This window comes from Lepidochelys olivacea (genome assembly GCF_965140295.1).
Source record: "Lepidochelys olivacea isolate rLepOli2 genome assembly, chromosome: 2".
Taxonomy (NCBI): Eukaryota; Metazoa; Chordata; order Testudines; family Cheloniidae; genus Lepidochelys; species Lepidochelys olivacea.
The window spans coordinates 259,268,053-259,290,116 of NC_140412.1; the positions used below are offsets into that span (position 1 = coordinate 259,268,053).

Consider the following 22,064-nt stretch of genomic DNA (forward strand, 5'->3'; position numbering starts at 1 on the left):
TGAACAAGTTATAGTATGCTCTCATCCAAGAGATCTAAATAGCAGGAACATCTGCCGGAATCACCATCAATTTATTCAGCAGAGTTCATCAGCTCTTGTCTGCACAAGCAGGTGCCAAGGTATTCCGTAAGAACTACAATATATGCTTTAAAAAAAAAAAAAAAGGAGGGGGGGATGATTCTACCCATCTACAGAGGAACCACACACAGAGGGAATAAAGACCCTGACAGTGGCAATAAGAGGACAGAATTTTTCTCAGAGAAGTATTACATGCACAAGTATCTAAATTGTTAAAAACTTTTATTTGTGACAGTAAAGAAACCATTCAATATCTGATTGACAACACTTCTCTCCCCTCAAAACACTCACACTGTATATGTAGTGTTTCTCAAGTATTGCTGGATTGTTCATTGCATTAAAGTGTAAACAGCTCCATTATTAGACAAACAAGCAATAGGTCCATTGCTTACTCCTCTTAATTTCCCAGAAGAGTTTTAACAAAAAGCCAGACAGCTGGATTTTTACAATAAAATATGAACAGAAAACGAACAGCTCTTTTTGCATAGTTATCCTATAGAATTTCAAGCAATTCCCCAACCCAAGTCTTACCTGCCCTCCTCACCACACAAAGGCATACATCACAGCATCTTTGAAATCAGAGCCACAAACATTTTTTTTCTTTTACAATAGGGCTGTGCGGTTCTGTGTTTTATTAGTAAAAAAATTCTGTAAAACATAGGATCGTGTGTTTTTGTAAATTATATTGCTACAGACTTTTTACATTGAAATTTCAAAGCAGCAACCCCAGTACAAGCGAGTGTAATTTAGGTATTTTATTGTCCCCCCCAACCACTCTAATCAAAATCATGCCGTGATAAAGTGACTGAACACACTGATAACCAAGCTCTTCAGGTGATGGGTTTCTTCCATGTATAACTTCACTGGTTTTTAAAAAGGAATTAAAGGGAAAAACAAGAAACAGTTTTTGTTTTTTTCCAAAGCTACCTAAATGAATACAGTAGTATTGTACATTTGCTAAAATCTTCCATTCAAAACTTCCGGGTGTTTAACAAATATTCTGCGCACAGCCCTAGTTTACAGATGGCAATTTAATCATAACATTTTAGTTGAATTTCAAGAATTTATGGCACTCTGCCTTACATTTTAAATTAAAAAATATATATATATATTATATATATCCCTATGCAGGGAAATAACCTTTTTTTAACCCAACACAGAAAGGACAACGGAACTTTGGGTAGCATTTCTTTAGCTGAACTGAATGATCCACTGGGAAAGACTTTTTAATAGTTTTGCGATAATATCTGGGAATTATAATTGAAAGACAAGGTTTCTAACAGTCTTGGTGACCCACATGCACCATGCACTACTGCACTTTTAAATATGGAAGAACTTTGGGAAATAATTTGATTTTCTGTTTTGATTTTCAAAATCTCATTTAATTAAAGTAAAACCAAAATAATCATATTGCAATTTTTACAAACATTCTACTTCTTTTTCTGGCATTATGTTGAGATCTATATTGCTTTGTTAAAATCTAGGTGCTTCAAATATATAGTTATATATAAACTAAAAGAGCTTATAAAAATCTGGATTTTTTAAGTGTGGGAAAATAAAGTGCAAAAAGGTATATATGATAGTTGCTCACATACTGTAAAAAATCCAAACACTTAGGAAACCCAAAACTTGATCTTAAACAACCACCCCATTTGAGGTCAGAAGAAATCGGGTATTATCCAAAAATATTCTCACATTCTAGAGTGAAACTTACCATGATTAGAACTAAAACAAAAATCATATATAAAATGCACTTACAATATTAGCATGGATCAGAAATGTTACTATGTTATACCCCTGATTTTGTCATTTTTTGAGCGCTGCGTGTTATTTTGTATGCTTTATCAGTTGAAATTATAAAGCCAATTTTTTCTGGAACTCTGTGGATTACAAAAGCCCAAAACAGCATTAAAACTGTACAGAAAAAACACAAAGACAGTGATTGTACAGTATTAGTTGTTAAAATGGTTTCAGATGTGGGAACAGAAGTTCAGTTGTCCATTACATGTTGATTTCAAAACAATACAGGTCACTTTAATATCAACATTCATTCACAGACATTTAAGGCAACTGGGTTCATGAAATCACTGCTTTTATAAGTGTGAACAGCTGATGACTTGGTTTGTCTTATGTACAACAGATCACAACTGTCTAAATGGTAATGTCTCATGAAGGGGTTATTCACTGTCTAATTGGTAAGACTGTTTGGTCTAATACTTGTGTGAAAATCTTTGAACTTTTTTCAGCCATTCTCATCACACCTGCACAATAAACTACAACCTGAATATTTCCCTGCAGACTGTATCTGAGGCACAGAGGTCACAAATACAGTTAAAAATACTGCTCAGAGAACAACTTTTTGGCAGTTTACGGTTTCATTACTCAGTATTCAAAAACAAAACTAAAGATCTTAGATTGAACGCAAATGTAATGGACTAACCAGAATCCGTATGTCCTTTTAAGCCATCTAGATTTGTTTTTTTTTTAATTGTCAGGATTTAGTTCTGGCACAGAAACATACAGTACGAAGGTAATGACAACTGGTAAGAGAACAAAAGAGTGCCTTAAATGTCATGGTACTGCTTAGAACACCCTCACTGAGAAACACTGTGAGCACAGTGCAAAGCTGCACTGCAAGGAGACAAGTCCTCTCTCAGTCATATACTGCCCCTGTGATAATCTATTCCATGACTGTGTAGGCTGGCCCACCCTTTTAGGAATGAATTTATTAAGCTGCTTGGTAAATGTTTTAGCCAAGGATGACAATCTAGGTCAGCTTCTTGTAATTCCTATTGGTCATACCTGTAAAAAAGGCAACTTGTATCTACCCTGTGACATTTGACAGTAGGCTAATTAAAGCACCAAATTATTAGTTTAACTTTGTTTGATGCCTGCCAATAATGGCTAATTTGTATGATTAGATTTCTACTGGTGTAAAAATGGTTAAAAGGTGACCTGGGAAAGGAAAAAAAGGGCTGTGCCTTTTTGCTTCAAAAGGCTTAAAAACAACAGTTACACGTGTTTTTAGCATCAGAAATTCAGGTCTTGTCTACCCTGGATGAAGAACTAGTGTAATTATGACATCACAAATGAATGAAAGCCAAGTGAACTGAGAAGACAGGATTTTTAGTAGATTTTTATATTGTTTTTAATATTCTAAGTTAACACCTATTTAACTCCAAAGCCTAAAGAGTACGTTAGAGAAAGGAATTCTGAGTTAAACGCACCTCCAGCAGGGGTGATATGGCTCCCAATCTACATCTGAGACTCTCAGCAAGTGTTCAGCAAAAACCAGGAAAGTTCAGTTAACATTCCTGACATTTCTAAGGAAAAACACAAACAGGAAAAAAAAAGCCCCCACTTTAAAATAAATTGGGCTCATACCTCCATTTTGCTTCTTTACGGTGCATAAAGCAGCAAAAGGCATTTTTCAAAGTCCTTTGCAGGTCACCTTTAACTGAGTATGTGGGATGTCATATACCACAAGTTTACTACATAAGGGTGGGGTATATCACCTGCATTTCATTTATTGCCCAAATTTGCAGCTTACAGCAAATGTTTTTGTAGCGCAGGCACAGTGGCAAAGAACAGTATAACAGCCGATGGTCAGCTCCATTTGGTGAGTATACAGTAGCAATGATTAAGAGAAAAAATACTCTTAACAGCTCAGCACACATCCAGCTTACCCAGATGGGTTTTTGTAAGAATGTAGATCAATAAATAGATTCTCCCTCCTTCCCCCCAATAGAATGGGTTTCTCATTATGATGTTTTAAAAAATTGGAGAGGCATGGCAGTTGTGCGCAAGCAGAGTTAACAGAACTTGATCCATCTAGCACAAAAGGTGCTTGAGATCTATTTCCCACCATATTTTCCCAATTCTATCATACCCTAATACCCAAACTGCAGATATGTTCAAACGGTGTCCAAAATGAGTAAGACCATAGTGACACAAACCTGTAACCGAAATCACCCCTCCCCAAACTCCTAAACCTTCTGAGCATGACAAAATGTAATGAATACAACTTAACATCACCATGGAGACAGGACCCCAGCGTATTTGTTTCAACTTTTTCCTTTGTTACCATATATTACAGTGCTCTATAAAAAAATCCTTTTTCCTTTTTAAAGCGTTTAGACAATACAAGACTAAAAGATGTCTGGAAATACACCTTATACAAAATGAACTTTTATCTTAAAATAACATTCAAAAAGGCACTTCATTCTGTAAGAAAAAAAATTCAGAGTCAGGTCAACTGCTCTAAGCAGGGGGGGGAACTGTCTGCATAGTGGGAGGGGGCAGAAATTTGACCGCTGAAATACGACAAGCTTCTTTTTTTGGCATGTTTTAAGAAAAGCTGATCCAGTAAAATATGTCCACTTACGAAAGTCATTAAAAGAGTCCCATTTAAAATAGCTTCTTTTTTAAAAAAAGTAGTCGGAACATGTGACCTTAGGGTGTCAGGCTTCTGAAGGCTCACTAGCATCACTCATGATTGTCCTTCATGTACAATGTAACAGGAAGATCAAGAGTAGCACGTCTGACAGGAGCAGCCTCCTCAAAGCTTAGTTTGAAAGAGCTGAGAGATGGAGAAAGAGTCTGTAGCAACTGACATCAACCAGAAGCAGTCAGATTTAAGGGCTACCTGTTGCAAAGTTTGTGAAGCATACTGTAAACTTCTTCCTCTCTGCTTAGTCCTTCAAAGAAAGGAATAAGATCTAGCAGCTCTGTGTCTGTCATGTCATCAAACCAGGATTGCACAGGCACCTGAAACAGAGGAAGAGAAAAATAGAAGAGACTTTGCTACATCAAGAACACATGCACAATTTCCATCTACCTCAGAACCTTAGCTTACAGCACCTACTGGCAGGCATCCTACCGGCAGCTAATGACCATGATAAAGAAAAGTTACTCACCTGTAACTGAGGTTCAAGTACATTGCCAGTTCAGACCCACATCCTTAAGATATACTTGCACACCCACATCAAGACTGGAAGCTCTGGAAAGCTAACTGCAGACTCTTTCCAGATGTGGAATGTTCCAAGCAAGGTTACATGAGGCACGGCACATCTCCCCTTCAATGTCTTCTGCCTCCTTAGAATCCAGAATAGCCTGAAGTAGGGTGCAGACTATGACTCTACACCGATAATCTAGTTGGAGAAACTCCAATTACAGGTGAGTCTCTTTTCTTTCTCCTTAGAGTACTGTCAATACAGATGCCTATGCACAGAGCAAGAAACCCTCACGGAAGTGTAACTGAGGAGGAAATATTTGAACAATGAATACTCAACTGCTCTGTACTGTACATCAGATTTTGAGGCAAGGTTCAGAGAATAATGCTTCATAAAGGAGTAGAGTGGCTCTAAGGAAGAATATTGTGTATTTTCACTATGGGATCTTACTGAAGTAATGCATTAGAGTCTGTTTTGGATCTAGTTTCATTCTGTGGTCCTCCAGGGACTGGAACTGCCATTAGCTTTTAGCGCTTTTCCACACAGGATTTAATAACGCAGATAACTTCTTAGCAATGGATTTTATAACATCCAAAAGTGGTCTGGAGCTTGCTTTGATTTTTAACTTTCAGCATGGATTAGATTTGTGGCTCCTGATCCTTGCACGCAGAGCTGGTAAAATGAGGTAAACTGAAGCCTTATGTGGCACTAAACAGGTAAGGTCTCTCACTCAAGCATCCAAGGCATCAGGATTTGAGGGCCTGAGTTCAGAAATTCCATGTTTTAAGAAGCTTTCCTTAAACCTTCACTTTTTACCATATCAGCTAAAAGCTACACTAAATCTAACAACTGACAGTAAAATAATCCTCAAAAACAAAGAAAATGCCTGATGGGCAACTTAATGTTTCAAGGGAACTAGAGGGAGTCCCAGCTTGCTAGGTGACTAGCAAGAGAAGTGTATGCGTGTATATTGAGAGTGGTGGTTGATGGAGAGGTCTCTGTTTGTGTAACCCCCGAGTGCAAAAGCTTTCCAATGGGTTTCAGGCTTCATGTGGATTGCACATCCCAAAAGCAAGGATCTCTACTCTCAATTGCCAAAGGGAAATATGAAGAAATTCCTTGAGTGAGAAATATCTGTATTACTGGCATTTATACTACCACCAAAACCCACCCTCTTCCCTTCGCTTTATTTCTAAAGCTGGATAAGCTGGTTGACTAGTATTCCTAATCACAGAATGACCCGTAACAGAAATTCTAATTAGCAGATAAGGAAAGGAGGGAAGGAAGCAGCATCAGGTCTGCCAATTCTCCTCAAATATAATCTTAATTCACAATAAAGGAAAATCTATAAATAAAAAAACACAGACAGGTATTCAACTTGTGCCAGTAAAAATAGTTATTAGCTTGTCTATTAAAATAACTTCACTCATGTGAAACAAAGTCAGAGTACCCATTAAAAAAATAAAAATCGTTTTGAGGGTTTTGGGTGAATATCCCCTCTTCTACCAGCCTGTATAAGGAGTGGTTATAAAGACATCACACTGTTTGGTGTTTTTCTGCACAATTAGCAGTTTCTTCAGAAGATGCCCAAAGCTAAAAATTGAAGGAGAGCTAGGCATGAGAAAGATGAATTGGCACAGTAGCACGGAGAAGCTTGGCCTATATCTAACTTCGTAATAGCTAGCACTAGAACCTGATCTTCTACTTAACATTTCAGAGGATGACGATGCTGTTGACACTAGTTAACACTTTAAAAGTAAATCTGAGTACTTAATATTGTTTGAATGTGGAAACCAGACCATGGAAGAGAGGAAGTTATTCCTTGGGACTACTTACTGCATTTTCAGGATGGAAGATGTAAGACGCAGGAGAGTTATCCACTATAATAACTTTACTCAGTTCTCTTCCCAGTCGACTCAGATCCTTCACATAATTTCCTCTGTGGAAAACACAGGATTCTCTGAAGAGTCTTGCCCTGAACACACCCCAGCGATCCAACAAGTCTGCTACTGGATCCGCATACTTAAAGACAGAAGTTAATATGATTCAGAAGTTTAAAAAACGGAAATTGCACGTCTGCAGGTACAGCAATGTTTCCTAGAACTAAATATTAAGGACAAATAAAAAGGACAATTATAGAAAGAACTACAATCTGCTTTGCTTCAGCTTTTTCTCCTTAATATTAATTTATGTGCTAGCAAAGCTAAAATTATTACTAAATGGGTAACAGGACTGCAGTACAGTTATCTTTCAGAAAGAAAATAACTTGCATTGTAAAGCTTGCTATGATTTACTAATTATCTTAACACATCTCAACATGGGCTCTTTACATTTGTCCTTTAAGTCCTAGAAGCTGATGAGTTCAGAGATCTCACTTAACACGACTGTAAAAATGCATGAAAAAGTAATGGTAAACCTAGAGCACAAGATGCCACTTCTGCAGTTACTCGTACCAAATTCAATTCCATGTACCTGTGAAGTCAAGGGTAATGGAGGAGGCATCTGACTCAGCCTAATTCATGATGTGCCTTTGTCAATAATGCATGTTGTCTTTTGATGTCAGCAAGGGATCTGAAGATCCCCAAAACATGCACACTCCAATCGTGAGAGGACAGGCAAAAATATCTAATACAAATATCCATTTGTAACATTCTGTGTTGGCATTATTCAAAGGAAAGGAGTGCTACATATCACACCTCAAAGATAATGTAAGTACCATAGCACATGATGGCATGAATTTTGACTCAAGAATTGATAGTAATAGCCCAAGAGGGTGGGCCGGGAGAGACACCTAGATAGGAAACCAGATTGTAAGAGCAGATATCCTCGACAATTATAGTTAGCACATATTCTTTGAAAGATATGATTGATCATTTGATGGGACTTTTCTAAATTGAACAGCAAGCAAAATAGATCTTGCTATCAATAAACCTTTCCTTTTATTAAGGCTTTTTCAATAGAAAAAGTGCAAATCCCCTGCTTTGGGATTTAGAACTTGACTGGACACAATATTGGTAAACACACAATCCTGCGCTCACAAGGAGATGAACTAGATGATTTAACAGGTCTTTCCCATCTCTAGAGTCTACGGAAAGCCACAAAAAGATTAGAATTTAACTTGCTTTACTAAACTTAAGATATTTAAATAAAATGAATTAAAAAATTACCAATCAACTGATTTCACTTCAAAATCAAAACCACAAAGACAAATCCACCGAAAATATTGCAGAACTAAAGCTGCACTGTCCACTACAAAACTACCTACATAAGATGCTATTTCACCAAAGCTAAAAGGGCACAAAATATTGCATTTCAGATGCTAAATATATCAAGCTTTACGAACAGCATTCAATAGTCTCAACCAAAATTATAATTGCACATCCACATCTCAGCCATCTGTGTCCTATGTTTTTGCACCAAAGTACTTTCTGAACTATTGGCTGATTTCATAGCTTAGATATAGCACACCTTATTTCACGCCCAGCTTTAATATACTGCTTCATGTAGTACACTATTTGTTCTAATTTCCCACTATAACCATGGTAACTTGTAAGCCTTTCATATTGGCATCATGAGCAATGCATGGAGGCTACATTATGAGACAAGCCCATATGTGATATTGTTACCATGGAAACACTTACCCACACACTAGCAGACAAAGTACACACTGTCAGGCAAAGAAGCAGAAAAGGGGAAAAATTAACATCATACCGAGTGAGGAAAACAATCATCCACAGAAAACCCAACCAAAATGTCCACTAACCAGCATTAAAAATACTAAAGAGAAGGAAGAGACAAACGACAAACCTTGGCTAGACTAGCTGTGAAGAGTACACACTCAAAGAGCTCTCCCATCCTCTGGAGAAACTCATCCACATGTGGTCGTTTCAATACATAAACCTGAAATGACAATAACTGTTTAGGTCAAATGAGGCTTAAGCCAAAAAGGCTGGAGTTAGCCTAAAATTGGTAGGTAGGACTAATATGTGACACAGGAGGCTCAGATGAAGGAAAAGGCTGGTAAACAAAGCATAGTATTAAATAATGAAATATTTGAACATATGTACTTGATAGCCCCATGCTGACTGCACACTGGTAGTACTGTGTCCTGCTGGAAAGATACATTCTTAAAATTGAAAAGACAGACAGACATGCAATGGGGCATCAAAGCAATAAAAACTGCGACCCACATTTTTAAAGGTATTTAGACATTGTTAGGCTCAGTGTTGCCATGCCTAACTAATTTAGGAGACTAAATCCCATCTTCAAAAGAGATCTAGACACTCAGGAGCCAAAATCCCATTGACAGTTAATTAGATTTAGGTTCCTAAGTGCCTAAATCCTTTTTGAAAATGAGATCTAGGCTCCTAAATCAGTTAGGCATTGCTAACGGATCATAGCAACTCCTGAATACCTTTAAAAATCTGGGCCTGAGAGCCTTTAAGTAGCATGACTCTTTGATGCTTATGTTTCTTCAATTCTTGAACAGTATGAGAGGAAACTAAATCTGAGGGAAAGTTTTATCCTGTGTTGGGAGGAGTTTTGAAATGTATTGACTACTTCCTTTTCTTCTGTAAATAAAATACTTCTCTTCAATTTTTGTTTCTGGATGTCAGATAACACACTCTATTGCTGTTTTTTATTGATTTTCCAAACCCATTAATAAAATACAAGCTTCCACCTCTTCAAAGGAAAAATGAGTTTCCAGTATATATTTTGAGTTGTACTGAGCATGTAAAATCTCTTCAGTTGAGGCTTTGTCATAAATACAGTAAATCTTCTGGGTTTTCCTCCTTTCAGGCAGCAGTAGCTCCAGCAAAGGAGCCATGCTGCCATTTTGCAGCAAGAACCAGTTGTTTATTGCAATTGATACAGCTACTAAAAATATTTGTTAAGCACCAACAATGTGCTTAGTGTTCATATAAGATACCAAGATAAAGACAGTCCCTATCCAGGAAGCTTACAATTGGGTAAAAACAATAAACTGGGGGGATGGGAAGGGGTGTGTCTGTGTTAAATGGTTACTTTAAAAAATTATGTTATTTATCTTGCTTGATAGCATTTGATAAAGGTTCTTGATAGAACTAAATTAGGAATTCCTACTTTTGCATTTAAGAGAATTTCAGCATTGTAGATTTCTTGCTAAAGCCTGGTAAATTAAATAGGTTTCTCTATCATAAGGTAAAACACGCAAAACTGAACTTGTTTAATGCCTTGTATGTTATTTAAGGGAGTTTTACTGGCTAACATATTATTTTCATTAGGTTAACAGTGATATTAAAAGGCAAAAGTGCAGTGAGCCCATACATATACACAGTGAAAGAGAAAGTTATGGAAACACCAGTTTGAACTTAATAATGTAAAAATTAAATGCAGTAAGGGAAGAGAAGGGACACTGCATGTTCAGGGCTTAAACATTACCCGATTTATATTAAAAGAATGTACATGCAAAGCACTATAATCTAAAGGCCAAAGCGGTCAGATCAAAATGCTATGTACTTTCCACTCTGGGTAGTCATGTGACAAGCTACATGGACCTCAAAACCAGTCTTCTGGATTAGATTATTCTTATTAAATCAGAACTAAACTTTACTTTTGCCACTGGAGCTGACTCTCAGTACATTCATACTTGGAAGGGGAGGACAATATGTAGCCTGGTTTTCATTTTGATTCCCTATTTTTTAATATTATTGTGGCAAGCACCTGATCCTACTTAATCAAATAACTCTAACTTCAGGAACTAAGTTTACAATAGATTATATTAGGAACAGGTTTATTTAATTGCTGCTCTCTTTTCCCAGAGAACTGCACTATAGTTTCTTGGATTTCAATAAGACTGTGGCAAATAATTCTCTCTCCCCTTTTAAGATAACCGTTAGTTTTTCATTAAAAGCTGGACTCACTGAGAGATACTTTGTTGACTAGGGTTTACCTTCCAAATGCAACTTTTACAACACATAGTAATAGAAAACAGCAAGGCACATTACTCATCAACTGTTTGTAAACATTCAAGTTCTAAATTCTTTAGCTTTATATCCTCCTCCCGCCACACTTAGGTACATATAAACTGTGGGTGCTTGCAATATAAAATGTTCTCCCATGTACCAAGGCAGCCATATCCAACCTACAGTAAAACCATTTCTTGATTACAAACTCACTGATGAAGATTGGTTGACATAGAAATACAGTTTGAAATCAGTTCCTTTATGTTTCCTTTGCAGAGCTTCTGTGGCAGGCAGCAGGTAGTTGACCTGAACTGGAACTAGGCAGCCTCACATTATGCCATGGTACTCCAGGCCTTCTCATGCCTCCCTAGTTCAGTTTCTTCTCTTTTATAATACCTGGGCACCTGCCACTAGATTTTCGCCTCATCACTAATTCAGATGCCTTGTTGTGTATGCCAGTTCTTAGTACATGCTACAGAACCACTTCCAATTTCTGGATAAAGCCTAACCATTTCCTGCTTGCGAGCGCACGCACGCACATACACTTCCTCCAACAGTGCCTCAATGTTTTTCTAAACAAGGTTTCTGAGCGCTTGGTGGGGGCAGGGGGAAGTGAGAGGGAGGCGTTCCCCACAGAAGTTGCTTTCTGAAAAGTTATCACCAGGTGTAAAGGTGAACAGGTGTCCGTTTTTTGACCGGAATACCCGGTCGAAAAGGGACCCTGGCGGCTCTGGTCAGCACCGGTCCAGTCAGCAGTGCTGCAGGACTAAGGCAGACTAGTCCCTACCTGTCCTGGTACTGCGCTGCACTCCGGAAGCGACCAGCAGGTTCAGCTCCTAGGCGGAGGGGCCCATGGGGTTCTGCACGCTGCCCCCGCCTTGAGCACCAGTTCCCAGCCAACGGGAGCTGGTGAGGGGTGTGTGTGCGTGCCTGCGGAAGGCAAGAGCAGCGTATGGAGCCTCCTGCCCCCCTGCCTACTAGCGTTGGACTTGCTGGCCGCTTCTCTGGCGCATGCAACACAGTGTCAGGACAGGCAGGCAGCCTGCCTTTAGCCTCAATGACCAGGAGCCACCCGAGGTAAGCCTACGCCCCAACCCCGAGCCCCAACCCCCTTCCACAGGCCTGGGCCCCTCCAAACCTGAGCGCCCTCCTGCACCCCAAAGCCTTCATCCCCAGCCCCATCCCAGAGCCCACACCCCCAGACCAGAACCCTCACCTCCTCCTGCACCCCAATCCCATGCCTCAACCCGCAGCCCCCTCCCGCACGCTGAATCCCTCAGCCCCACCCCAGAACCCGCACCCCCAGCCAGAGTCCTCACCCCCTCCTACACCCCAAGCCCTTGCCCTAGCTCACTGAAAGTGAGTGAGGGTGAGGACAGCGAGTCACCGAGGGAGGGGGAATGTAGTGAGCGGGGGCGGGGCCTCAGGGACAGTGCATGTCTAGGGTGTTCAGTTTTGTGTCATTAGAAAGTTGGCAACCCTACAAGGTGTTGGTAGCAACTGCAAGTGTGTTGATAATGCTGAACTACAAAATCCCTTCATCTACTTTACATGAACCTTTTCTCCATTTGACAGTGCAGTTCTTTTCTCCTCTGCCTCCTTACATTCTCATTTACTGTATTATTTTCTTTGCTTCATTAGTTACTGGACTTGAATCTCAATGCTGCATGCTTATTTGTGGCTTGGCTTTTTTCTGTTATATGATGTCTTCAGTTCAAGTCTCTAGACTGACTGACTCCTGGCTTTTCTCTCAGCTTTACATACTGTCTTCAGGGCAGGAACCCCCCCCCCCTTTTTTTTTTTCATATCTGTACTTCTTGGGATGCATGCTTTGCTAATTACCGCTCTATTCTGGTAACAGTTTAAAGGAATATCATCGCTTTTTATTAACCTTCTCTTGGACATTAACATTTAAATGGTATTTTCCGGCTTTAGGCAAGGTCTTACAATACTGCATATATTTGTCAGTTTTTAGTTTAGAACTGTTATAAGTGGCATCACCCAAATTAAGTGCAACTGTTTTAGAAAACTTATCTGTAAATATACTCTATGTCATATGAAAGTGTCAGTTTTGGAGAATAAAGTATTTGTACACAGAACAGCAAGCTTTAGTGTAATGTTAGAAATAGGACCATATAGTTGGTTTTTAAAATATCAGTTTTAGAATTTTAGAATCTTTATGCAATAGCAGAACAGTCTGACCAAGACAACCCAAGCACCTGTAATCTTCATTTGACCGCATATGCACTTCCTATTAACAGAAAGGAGGGGAAATAATGTGGATTCTCGAGTCTTCACATATCTGGTTCGTTTGTCGTGGTTGCCTCCCAGTGCAAGTAATCAAGAATAGGCCAAATAGATTGCACACAGCCTATCCTGGATTACTTGAACCAGGTCACAGCCTTTTCCAGGAGAATAATTGAGGAACTTGGTCCTTTATGAAGAGAAAGTTTGTATTTAAATTTGTTCCCCACTGAAAAAAAATAATCACATACAATATTCTAAATAAACTTCATAAACATTTCTCTTATTTTCATTGGCTAAAAATAATTTTTTCCTTATTAATATACTGTTAAAACACTGAACAACCAATAGCAGTGTTCACTACAAAGTATGGCAACTTTAGATCAAAGTCCTAGTAAGGAACAAGAACTCAGTCCAAAACCACGCCAAATCAAACTGTTGCTGGCTGCCTTTTCTGCTCCTAATCATTCAAGTGTAAGACATGAATCAAGTTAGGTAAGGCAACCTGGATAATAGACCAAGAACTACCTAAACTAAGGATCCTTACACTCATCATATGGGGGGATTGGAGCTGAGTCAGTGTCAATAGTCTCTTCTATAGAGACGATATAAAGCAAGTTATAAAAAAGCTACCATACAATATTGTCAAGTGCACGGAACATTCCAAAGAACAACTCCAAACTTCTGAGTCACTTCATTTAAAATGTTATCCACCTTTTAGTAGCCAAATGAGTGTACCCTACTGATGCTCTTGGGAACTTGAATTAAAACTTTCTAATGCATGGCTTCTCAACCTCGGTGTCACAACCACCTGGCCCTTCCCATGCTCTTAAACGGGAAACGAGTTCCAGGGAGAGATGGTCCTGCTATGGAAAATGTCAAAGTTGCAGTATGGAAAAGGTTGAGAAACAACGATTTATTGTATTGAGTGGGCCCACCTCAAGCCTTGATAAACCTCCTCAAAACAAACTTCATGAATTCTAACAAATGTGTTTCATTGATCTTGATTTCTGATGAACAATTTGGTAGGGAACAAGATTACTTTGATTGACTCTCTCAATTGGAGGGACAGAAATTTTGGTGACTAGAAACTAGAAACTAGTGAAAAGGACCACGCTATTATCTAGCCAGTACAGCATCTGCTTGGACTGGAGTGGTCCTCCTAGGTATTTGTTCCCATAAACATGCTATGGGATGTGCCACTGACAGGATAATTAAGCTCTTAGTGTGTCACTTGGAGATTACAATGTAAAGAGAGTAACAGCTTACTAGATGTGTTATATTGCTATACTTTCCAAGAGAATTCAAGGTATTTCATAGCCAAATGCACATTAATAAATTTTATACTGATATTTAAAGAAAATCAGAAAGAGTTAAGTTGTTGTATTTAAAAAGACATGAAATGTGTTTCAGATAGGGCACTTCAGAAAATTACAGAGCAGCACAAAAATGCAACTTTGGGTATGTCTACACTGCAATTAAACACCCGTAGCTGGCCCGTGACAGCTAACTTGGGATATAAAATTGCAATGCAGATGCTTAGGCTTGGGCCCAAGCTCTGGGACCCTCTGTGTATGTTTAAACTGCAATTAATAACTCTCAAATGGCCCCTGCCAGCTGACTCGGGCTTGCTGGGCTTGGGCTAAGGGGCTGTTTCATTGCAGTATAGACTTCCAGGGTTGTGCTGCAGCCTGAGCTCTGGGGCCCTCCCACCTTGGAGAGTCCTAGACCCTGGGCTCCAGCCCAAGCCCAGAATTCTACCCTGCAATGAAACAGCCCCTTAGCCCAAGCCCTGCAAACCTGAGTCAGGTGGCATGGGCCAGCCACGGGTTCTTAATTGCATCAGAGACTTACCCTCTTCCATTTAAAGGTCCCCTAGGTCAGGCTCCAGACTGAGCCTGAACCTCTAGACTGCAACTTTATAAACCTGCAGCCAGAGCCCCATGAACCCGAGTCAGCTAACAAAGTCCAGCTGTGGGTGTTTAATTGCACATACCCTTTGCTTGTTTACCTTGCAAAGAAAAACCAGCAGCACGGAGTCTTATCGCCCGGGGCAACTGACTTGGACTTGTGGGCTCAGGCTGAGGGGCTAAAACCAGCCGTGTAGATGTTCCCACTTGGGCGGGAGCTCAGACTCTAAGACCCTCCCTACTTGCCAGGCTCCAGCCCAAGCAGGACTGTCTACAAGGCTATTTTTAGCCCCATAGCCTGAGCCCAGGCTTTCAGACTTGGTGCTGTTGGTTTTTTCCCCCGCCGTGTAGACGCTACCTAAAACAGACCCCTTTAGTGTAAGATCAGGCAAGGTAATATTTTTTCAGACAAAAGTTCTACTGCTTTCTGACACAGCAGATTTAACTATTGTTTGTATAGCTTCATAACATTTCAGAGCTTCTATCATATTTAAAATGGGTATAAAATACTTCCCAATTGCTCAATGATCTTTCTGTTTTAAGGAGTTTATACATAATACAAGGATGGCAGATTCAGACAAACAACTAAGGAACCACCTGGTGAAATTCTATGGCCTGTGCTATGCAAGAGGTCACACTGGATCATAAAGGTCCCTCTCATACAGCCTTGGCATCTATTAATTGGATTCCCCCCCGCCCCCAAATATTATTAGACAGACAATACTTACATATTACTTTTCCCCGACAGATGATTACTTTTACATCACATGAACTGCACAGAATACCTCTATACTGAGTACCATATTGCTCATCTTTTCTTCAAGGAAAGGAGCTGGAATGGAGTTGAATGAGGCTTCATGTGGCCCCTGCTCCAGATTAAATCCCTGGATCTGGGGATGATGGCCAATCAGCATCCCTCCCCCACAACTGGCCAATGGGTGCTAGAGACATCTCGGGGGCAGGAGCTACTTGGTGTCCCTCAGAAACTGTCTCCCTTCCTCAATGCTGGGGCTGTCACCTTCCATTGCTAGCCCCATCAAGTTCATCCTCCCCACTGAGGCAAGTTGGTGGCTCCCCCCATCCCCATTTTTTCAGACAAGTTGCTGCTTGACAAAATTCTACTGCTTTCTGACACAGCAGATTTAACTATTGTTTGTATAGCTTCATAACATTTCAGAGCTCATATGCTTTACAATTAATTAACTATTGTCTGTCCCCAGATCTCAAATGCTTTTTACAATTAATTTTTTTAACAATCTGGTAGGAATGGAAGTATTATCCCCATCTTACAAATGAAGAAATGGAAATTCACAGTGTTTAAATTACTTGCCCAATAAAACACAGGAAGTCTCTGGAAGGGCCAATTACCCTTCATATTATTTATCATACACATGAAAAAACCCACCCTATGGACACAGTTTTTCAGAACTTCACATGCATTCACCAGATCTTGGTGCTTAACTGCAGTAAATTGTTGCAGAAGTTGAAAGGTGTGTAGTGAATGAAGAAGGGGACTGAATAGGCAACCTTAATTCTGGTATTTCTTAATTTCTGAGTGTTTGATTTTTCAAATGTAACATTCTTTTAGTGTAGTTTGTTTTGGTATGTAATGCAATGTATGCGACTCTGATCTTATTGTTAATCTACTATGTTTCCTCCTACTGTTTGTCACACTCACTCCTGACATCTTGCTTCAAAATTAGACTGTATACTCTTGGGGCAGACATTGAGTCTACCTGTGTGTTCGTACAGTTCCTAGCACAATGAAATCCTAATCCTTACGTAGGCCTTTGGACAGGACAACGCAAAAATAAAAAAAATAAAAAAATAAAATAATAAATATACAGCTCTTGTCCCTTGTAAGTGAATGTAGTGCTGACGAAAGATTAATAATCCTAAAAACTGACGTTCTCCACCACAGAACAGGCATACAATCATTGCTGGCAGAAGGACCACCATTCTAAAGGAAAGGAGTACTTGTGGTACCTTAGAGACTAACCAATTTATTTGAGCATAAGCTTTTGTGAGCTACAGCTCGCTCCACTGAATGCATCCGATGAAGTGAGCTGTAGCTCACGAAAGCTTATGCTCAAATAAATTGGTTAGTCTCTAAGGTATCACAAGTACTCCTTTTCTTTTTGCGAATACAGACTAACACGGCTGTTACTCTGAAACCTGTCATTCTAAAGGATATTTCAGTTCATTGCCCATTTAATCTTTGGTCTCTAAGATGTTTAACAAGTGTGTCAAGTGGTGACAACTGTGTGGATAGTTTTCACAATGTATACACTCATTTTAGGAATCAAACTAAGACTACTAACTTATTTTACAGGCTACTGAACAGTTTTCAGATAAGTAGTGACAGGACAATATTTGTGCCGGCAATAACTAAACTGATTACTCAAAGACTGCTTGCAGTGGTGTTGTAGCCATGTTGTTTCTACTATTCTGGGACCAAGGTGGGTGACGTAATATCTTTTATTGGACCAAATTCTGCTGGTGAAAGAGATGAGCTTTTGAGCTACACAGAGCTCTTCAGGTTGATTTATTTATATATATATATATATATATATACACACATATACATATATATATACACACACACACACACACACACCCCTAAATTATATACAGCTAAGAAATGTAATCAGTTATTTTTACAATCTAGCATATAACCTATTCTAACCAACAAAAGATATTTTAACCAATTAGCAGGCTCAATTCATCAGAAAATTAGGATCCAAGTTTATAGTACCTAGTGCAGGCTAGTTTTAACAAACACTGCAATGTTTGAGCTTGTCTGGAGGGAGAAACTTATGAGTATTATTTATGTGGACCAAGATTTGAAAAAGTGATTAGTGATTCTGAATGCCTCCATTTTTGGATGCCCAATCTGAGATCCTTTAAAGGGGCCTGATTTTCAGAGAGTACATATTCACCATGTTTTGAAAATCAATCTCACTTAAGGCGTCTGATGTAGAAGTCCCAAAAACTGAGGTACCCAAAACCACGAGTCACTTTTGAAAATTTTGTCCATATTATCCTAAACAGACTACGTACTTGAAAGACATATAAGACTACAAGGAACCCTGACTTGAAGAGCTTAAAATCTAAATACAGACAAAAGGTGAAGGGCGAGAGGAAGGAATGTAAAGGCATGAATGCTTGGCACACATCTTTAATTCTATTTTGCATAGTTGAGTGTTTTTACAAAATGTTTGTTTATATGGAATTTCAGTTTATAATCTGCCTCTGCTGGTCAGTGCTTTTAGGGAATGATAAATGTCTTAGAAATAGCTGTTACCTGGACAGACAATGTTTGTAAATGTGGCGTTAGATCACTTCATGCTTGGAGAAGCTTAGAATCCACAAGAGGAGTCAGAAATTGATATCAAAGTCCTGAGGAGAAGATTCTAGAAAGAGTTTTGAAGTAGTTAGAGGGACACTGGCAGTCAGACACAACTCATCAGGTAGGCCATTAACCGGCCTGAGAAGATAAAAACCTCCATTTTGGCAACTGTAAATCTATGTCAAATAACTGAAAATCATCATCTATTTTTTGTATTAAAATATTCCCATATCTCTGACAATCCTTTAAAATTAAGAACTGACAGTAATAAATGATGAATAAAGAGTAAGATTGAGGAAAATATTCCAACATGCAGAAACCAAGGTCCAAAACACCAGGACTACAATATAATGCAGTATGTCACCCAAAAGGCTTAAAGTGACTTTTTTCTGAAGTTATGATAACTGAACTGTATTAGTGCAATTATAGAAACACACACATTTACTCAAAACAATGCCATATAAAACAAGAAGTGTGAGTTGCAACCCTGCTTCTTACAAGCTTCAGGTGTGTTGTGAGCAACTGACAAACCAGACAGCTGCTTTATTCTATGTAGAGGTGAGAACATATCCTTTGCACACAGCAATTCAGTTTTTATTTTAGCCAAAGTTTGGCGGTATCAATTCCTTCTGGACTTAGTCATTCCAAAATACTTGCTATTTAGGGATATTATAGGTTACTGAATAATGTGCTTAATGTCAGATTATTTTTAGCTTTTAAAATAAGCAGAAGAGTTATATTTAACTAATTTTTGATGTGTAAATTCCTGTATGTCAAAACACTGAGGAACTGTATGCAATACAAAGTAAATATAAAATCATTGCTGATAAAATCCGCAGATGACAAAGATTGGCAGAGTATTAAATAATGATGAGGACACACAGTCATACAGAGCTATCTGGATTGTGCACTAATTCAGCCAAATGCAAAGTTATACATCTAGGAACAAAGAATAAGACCATTCCTACAGAATGGGGAACTACACCCTGGAAAAGAGTGACTCTCAAAAAATCAAGGGATCATTGTGTACAAGATATTGGCCTGTGACATAAAAGTCCCTTCTGGCCTTAAACTCCATGAACAAATTAGAGCCCAATTTAAGAGCAATGCTTACCTGATGTATGGTTCCATCAATTTCAACAGGAACAATGAAGTCAGCATTACTAATTGGCTAGAAAGAATGACAACAAAGTCAGATAATATTTTCGAAAAACAAGTGTAAATACCATTACAGGGGGAGCTTTTCAAAGGCACCAACAGCAGTCAGGCTCCTAATTTCCACCAAAAGTCCCAATATGAGCCTTTGGAAATCTCTTCCCCACAGTGAATATAAAAAGCTGGAAACATTGCCTATTTTGATATTGAAAAGAAAAAACTTCATAGAGCATAGATTGAATAATACACTTCACAGCAATTTTTCAATGTGACTAAACTCAGATTTTGCATAGGACCTAGGATTGTTTTACAGAAGGATGGTGAGAGAATGCGAAGGATCTCCCTGATTCAATAGTCTGATTTTAATATTTGTTTCTATTGTCTCATGATGGGGATTTGTCATTAAACTACTGAACTATCATTTCTGATGACGCTTTCCACCCTTATAAAACACGCTTCCCTTCCCCCATCCTTCAGGTGTGTATTTAACACAATAGACTAGCTGCACCAAAGGCTGCTCAAATATGCTGAAGAAGTAAACAGGGAAAATGAGAAATATTCCCTCAGGAAGCTGTCTTCAAAAAAGAGCACCAAAATAAATAAAAAGTTTAGCTCTAGGTGCTTCTAAATACAAGCATCTGCAGCTATCTGAAACTATTTCATTGCAAAATTACTGTTATGTACTTTTAAAGTATATTAATTCCTTTTATGTAATGTATTTCATATTGAAGGGCCTCAACATATTTTTATGCTGTCACACACGACCTCCCCACTTAAAAGTAGCCAACCCTTGGGGTAGAATGCAATAATTGTGAAACAGAGCACACTGCCATAGGGCACTTTAGTGAAGAATACCACAACTAAAGGAAACTGCAGAAGGAATTTAAGTAGTTGGAATTCAATTATTCAAATAGGTAGTCGGCTTGGACATCCAGCAGTTGTTAACTCTACCCTTGTGAAAATTATCACGAGCTCTTTAGTGACCAGAAGCAGGCAAGGGCCTCATCTCGGATGAAAGACAGCACAAAGCTCACCCGTACCACTGAGATGCACTGGAAAGAGTGCCAGCTAGAGAATAACTAAAGTCATTTACTTTAGCATCTGGTTTTCCCCTTACAGACTCCCATTGTCAACTTTGAAAATGAATGCAAGGGAGCACGAAACCTTTTCAGTATGTGCAAACCTCTACTCTGGACAAGGGATTTTGGTGATGTCAATTGTTGAGGAGATGATATACTCTTTCAAATTATTTTAAATTAACTGGCTAGAATAACCTAAAGAGATATAGATTTTATTTTCACTAAGGAACCACAGAACTCACAATTTAAGGAGCGTTCAGTTAACACTGATTTTTCACACTGTGGATTGATACTGATTCTCTGATTTTGTGGATGCCATGCAACCTTTCTTGAATATTCTTCATTTTCTCCCCTGCTATTTTGGCCTCCCTCTGTAAATAATTTAATAGCTTTACAAAAAGTAAGTATTTTCCCCCCTCAGAAGTCCAAATGAGTGTCTACCTTGATAGAACACTAAGAAAATTCCCAAGTATAACTTCAGGAGTGACTACAAAAATCAGGGATTTGGCACTGAAGTCTATAACAGTTTGCAAATCTATACAATCCTACAATTTCATCCTGACTTTGTATCATGAGTGGAGGCATAACCATATATCCATATACGGTCCTTTTAAAGTCAACCAAGAAAAATGGTTTCCAGATTCAGACCACTAATGAACTATGGTTTACAACATCAAGTGTCTGGCAACTGAATATTTACTAGGATTAAAATAAAAGATTTATGTTTGTAATGAAAAATATAGTATAGCCAAAATTGAAAGTACTACAACATTACTGGAAATTGCTCCTGTTAATTGCTTAACCATCTTCCTATAAAGTGAGATGCTTTATAATGCCTCAGATTTACAGAACATGAAGGATGATCTCATTTCTGAGCCAATTTGAAATGGTCACTGCTCCTGTCCTAATGCTACATCCTATCTGAACAATAAACACACTCCAGCACAGAAATTTTTAAAACTCTTCAAGATTCTGCTTCAAAACGACTGACTCACCAGCAATAGCCTTATACCACCCACCTTCCTGTAATGGAGGCTGTATACTTAATGTGCTGACTAGAGTAGAGGTGGTGACAAACCTATTTACTGAACCCTATGACATTGGGAGCAATCTTTTCTGGCACAGAACACAGTTCTTACGGGCACCAAAGATTTATTAATGTAATATTCACAATCTCTTCTAGCAGAATTATACACCCACCTAGCATACAGAGGCCCTGAAATTCCATTTTCCACAGCTATGATTTCTAGACTCAACTGCAGCAGAATTTACATTTCAGAAAATGAAAGTCAGTTTTTTTCAGGACAGCAAAGTTCTACGTATGTTAAATACTGAACCCTGCTGGAATATTT

At 38.8% G+C, this 22,064-nt stretch overlaps 1 protein-coding gene across 2 annotated transcripts in view; it reads right to left on the reverse strand.

The window, feature by feature from the left end:
* Positions 1-283: 283 nt before the first annotated feature.
* The window catches only part of CTDSPL (CTD small phosphatase like), a 120,545-nt gene continuing 98,764 nt past the window's right edge, over positions 284-22,064 (reverse strand). For both annotated transcript variants that reach the window (XM_084621406.1, XM_084621405.1), the window contains 4 exons: positions 19,593-19,649; positions 8,838-8,930; positions 6,867-7,052; positions 284-4,845 (listed from right to left, as the gene is read on the reverse strand). In XM_084621406.1, the coding sequence (XP_084477532.1) occupies positions 4,720-4,845; positions 6,867-7,052; positions 8,838-8,930; positions 19,593-19,649 (462 nt within the window). In that variant the 3' untranslated portion in view covers positions 284-4,719. The remainder of the gene's footprint in view (positions 4,846-6,866; positions 7,053-8,837; positions 8,931-19,592; positions 19,650-22,064) is intronic.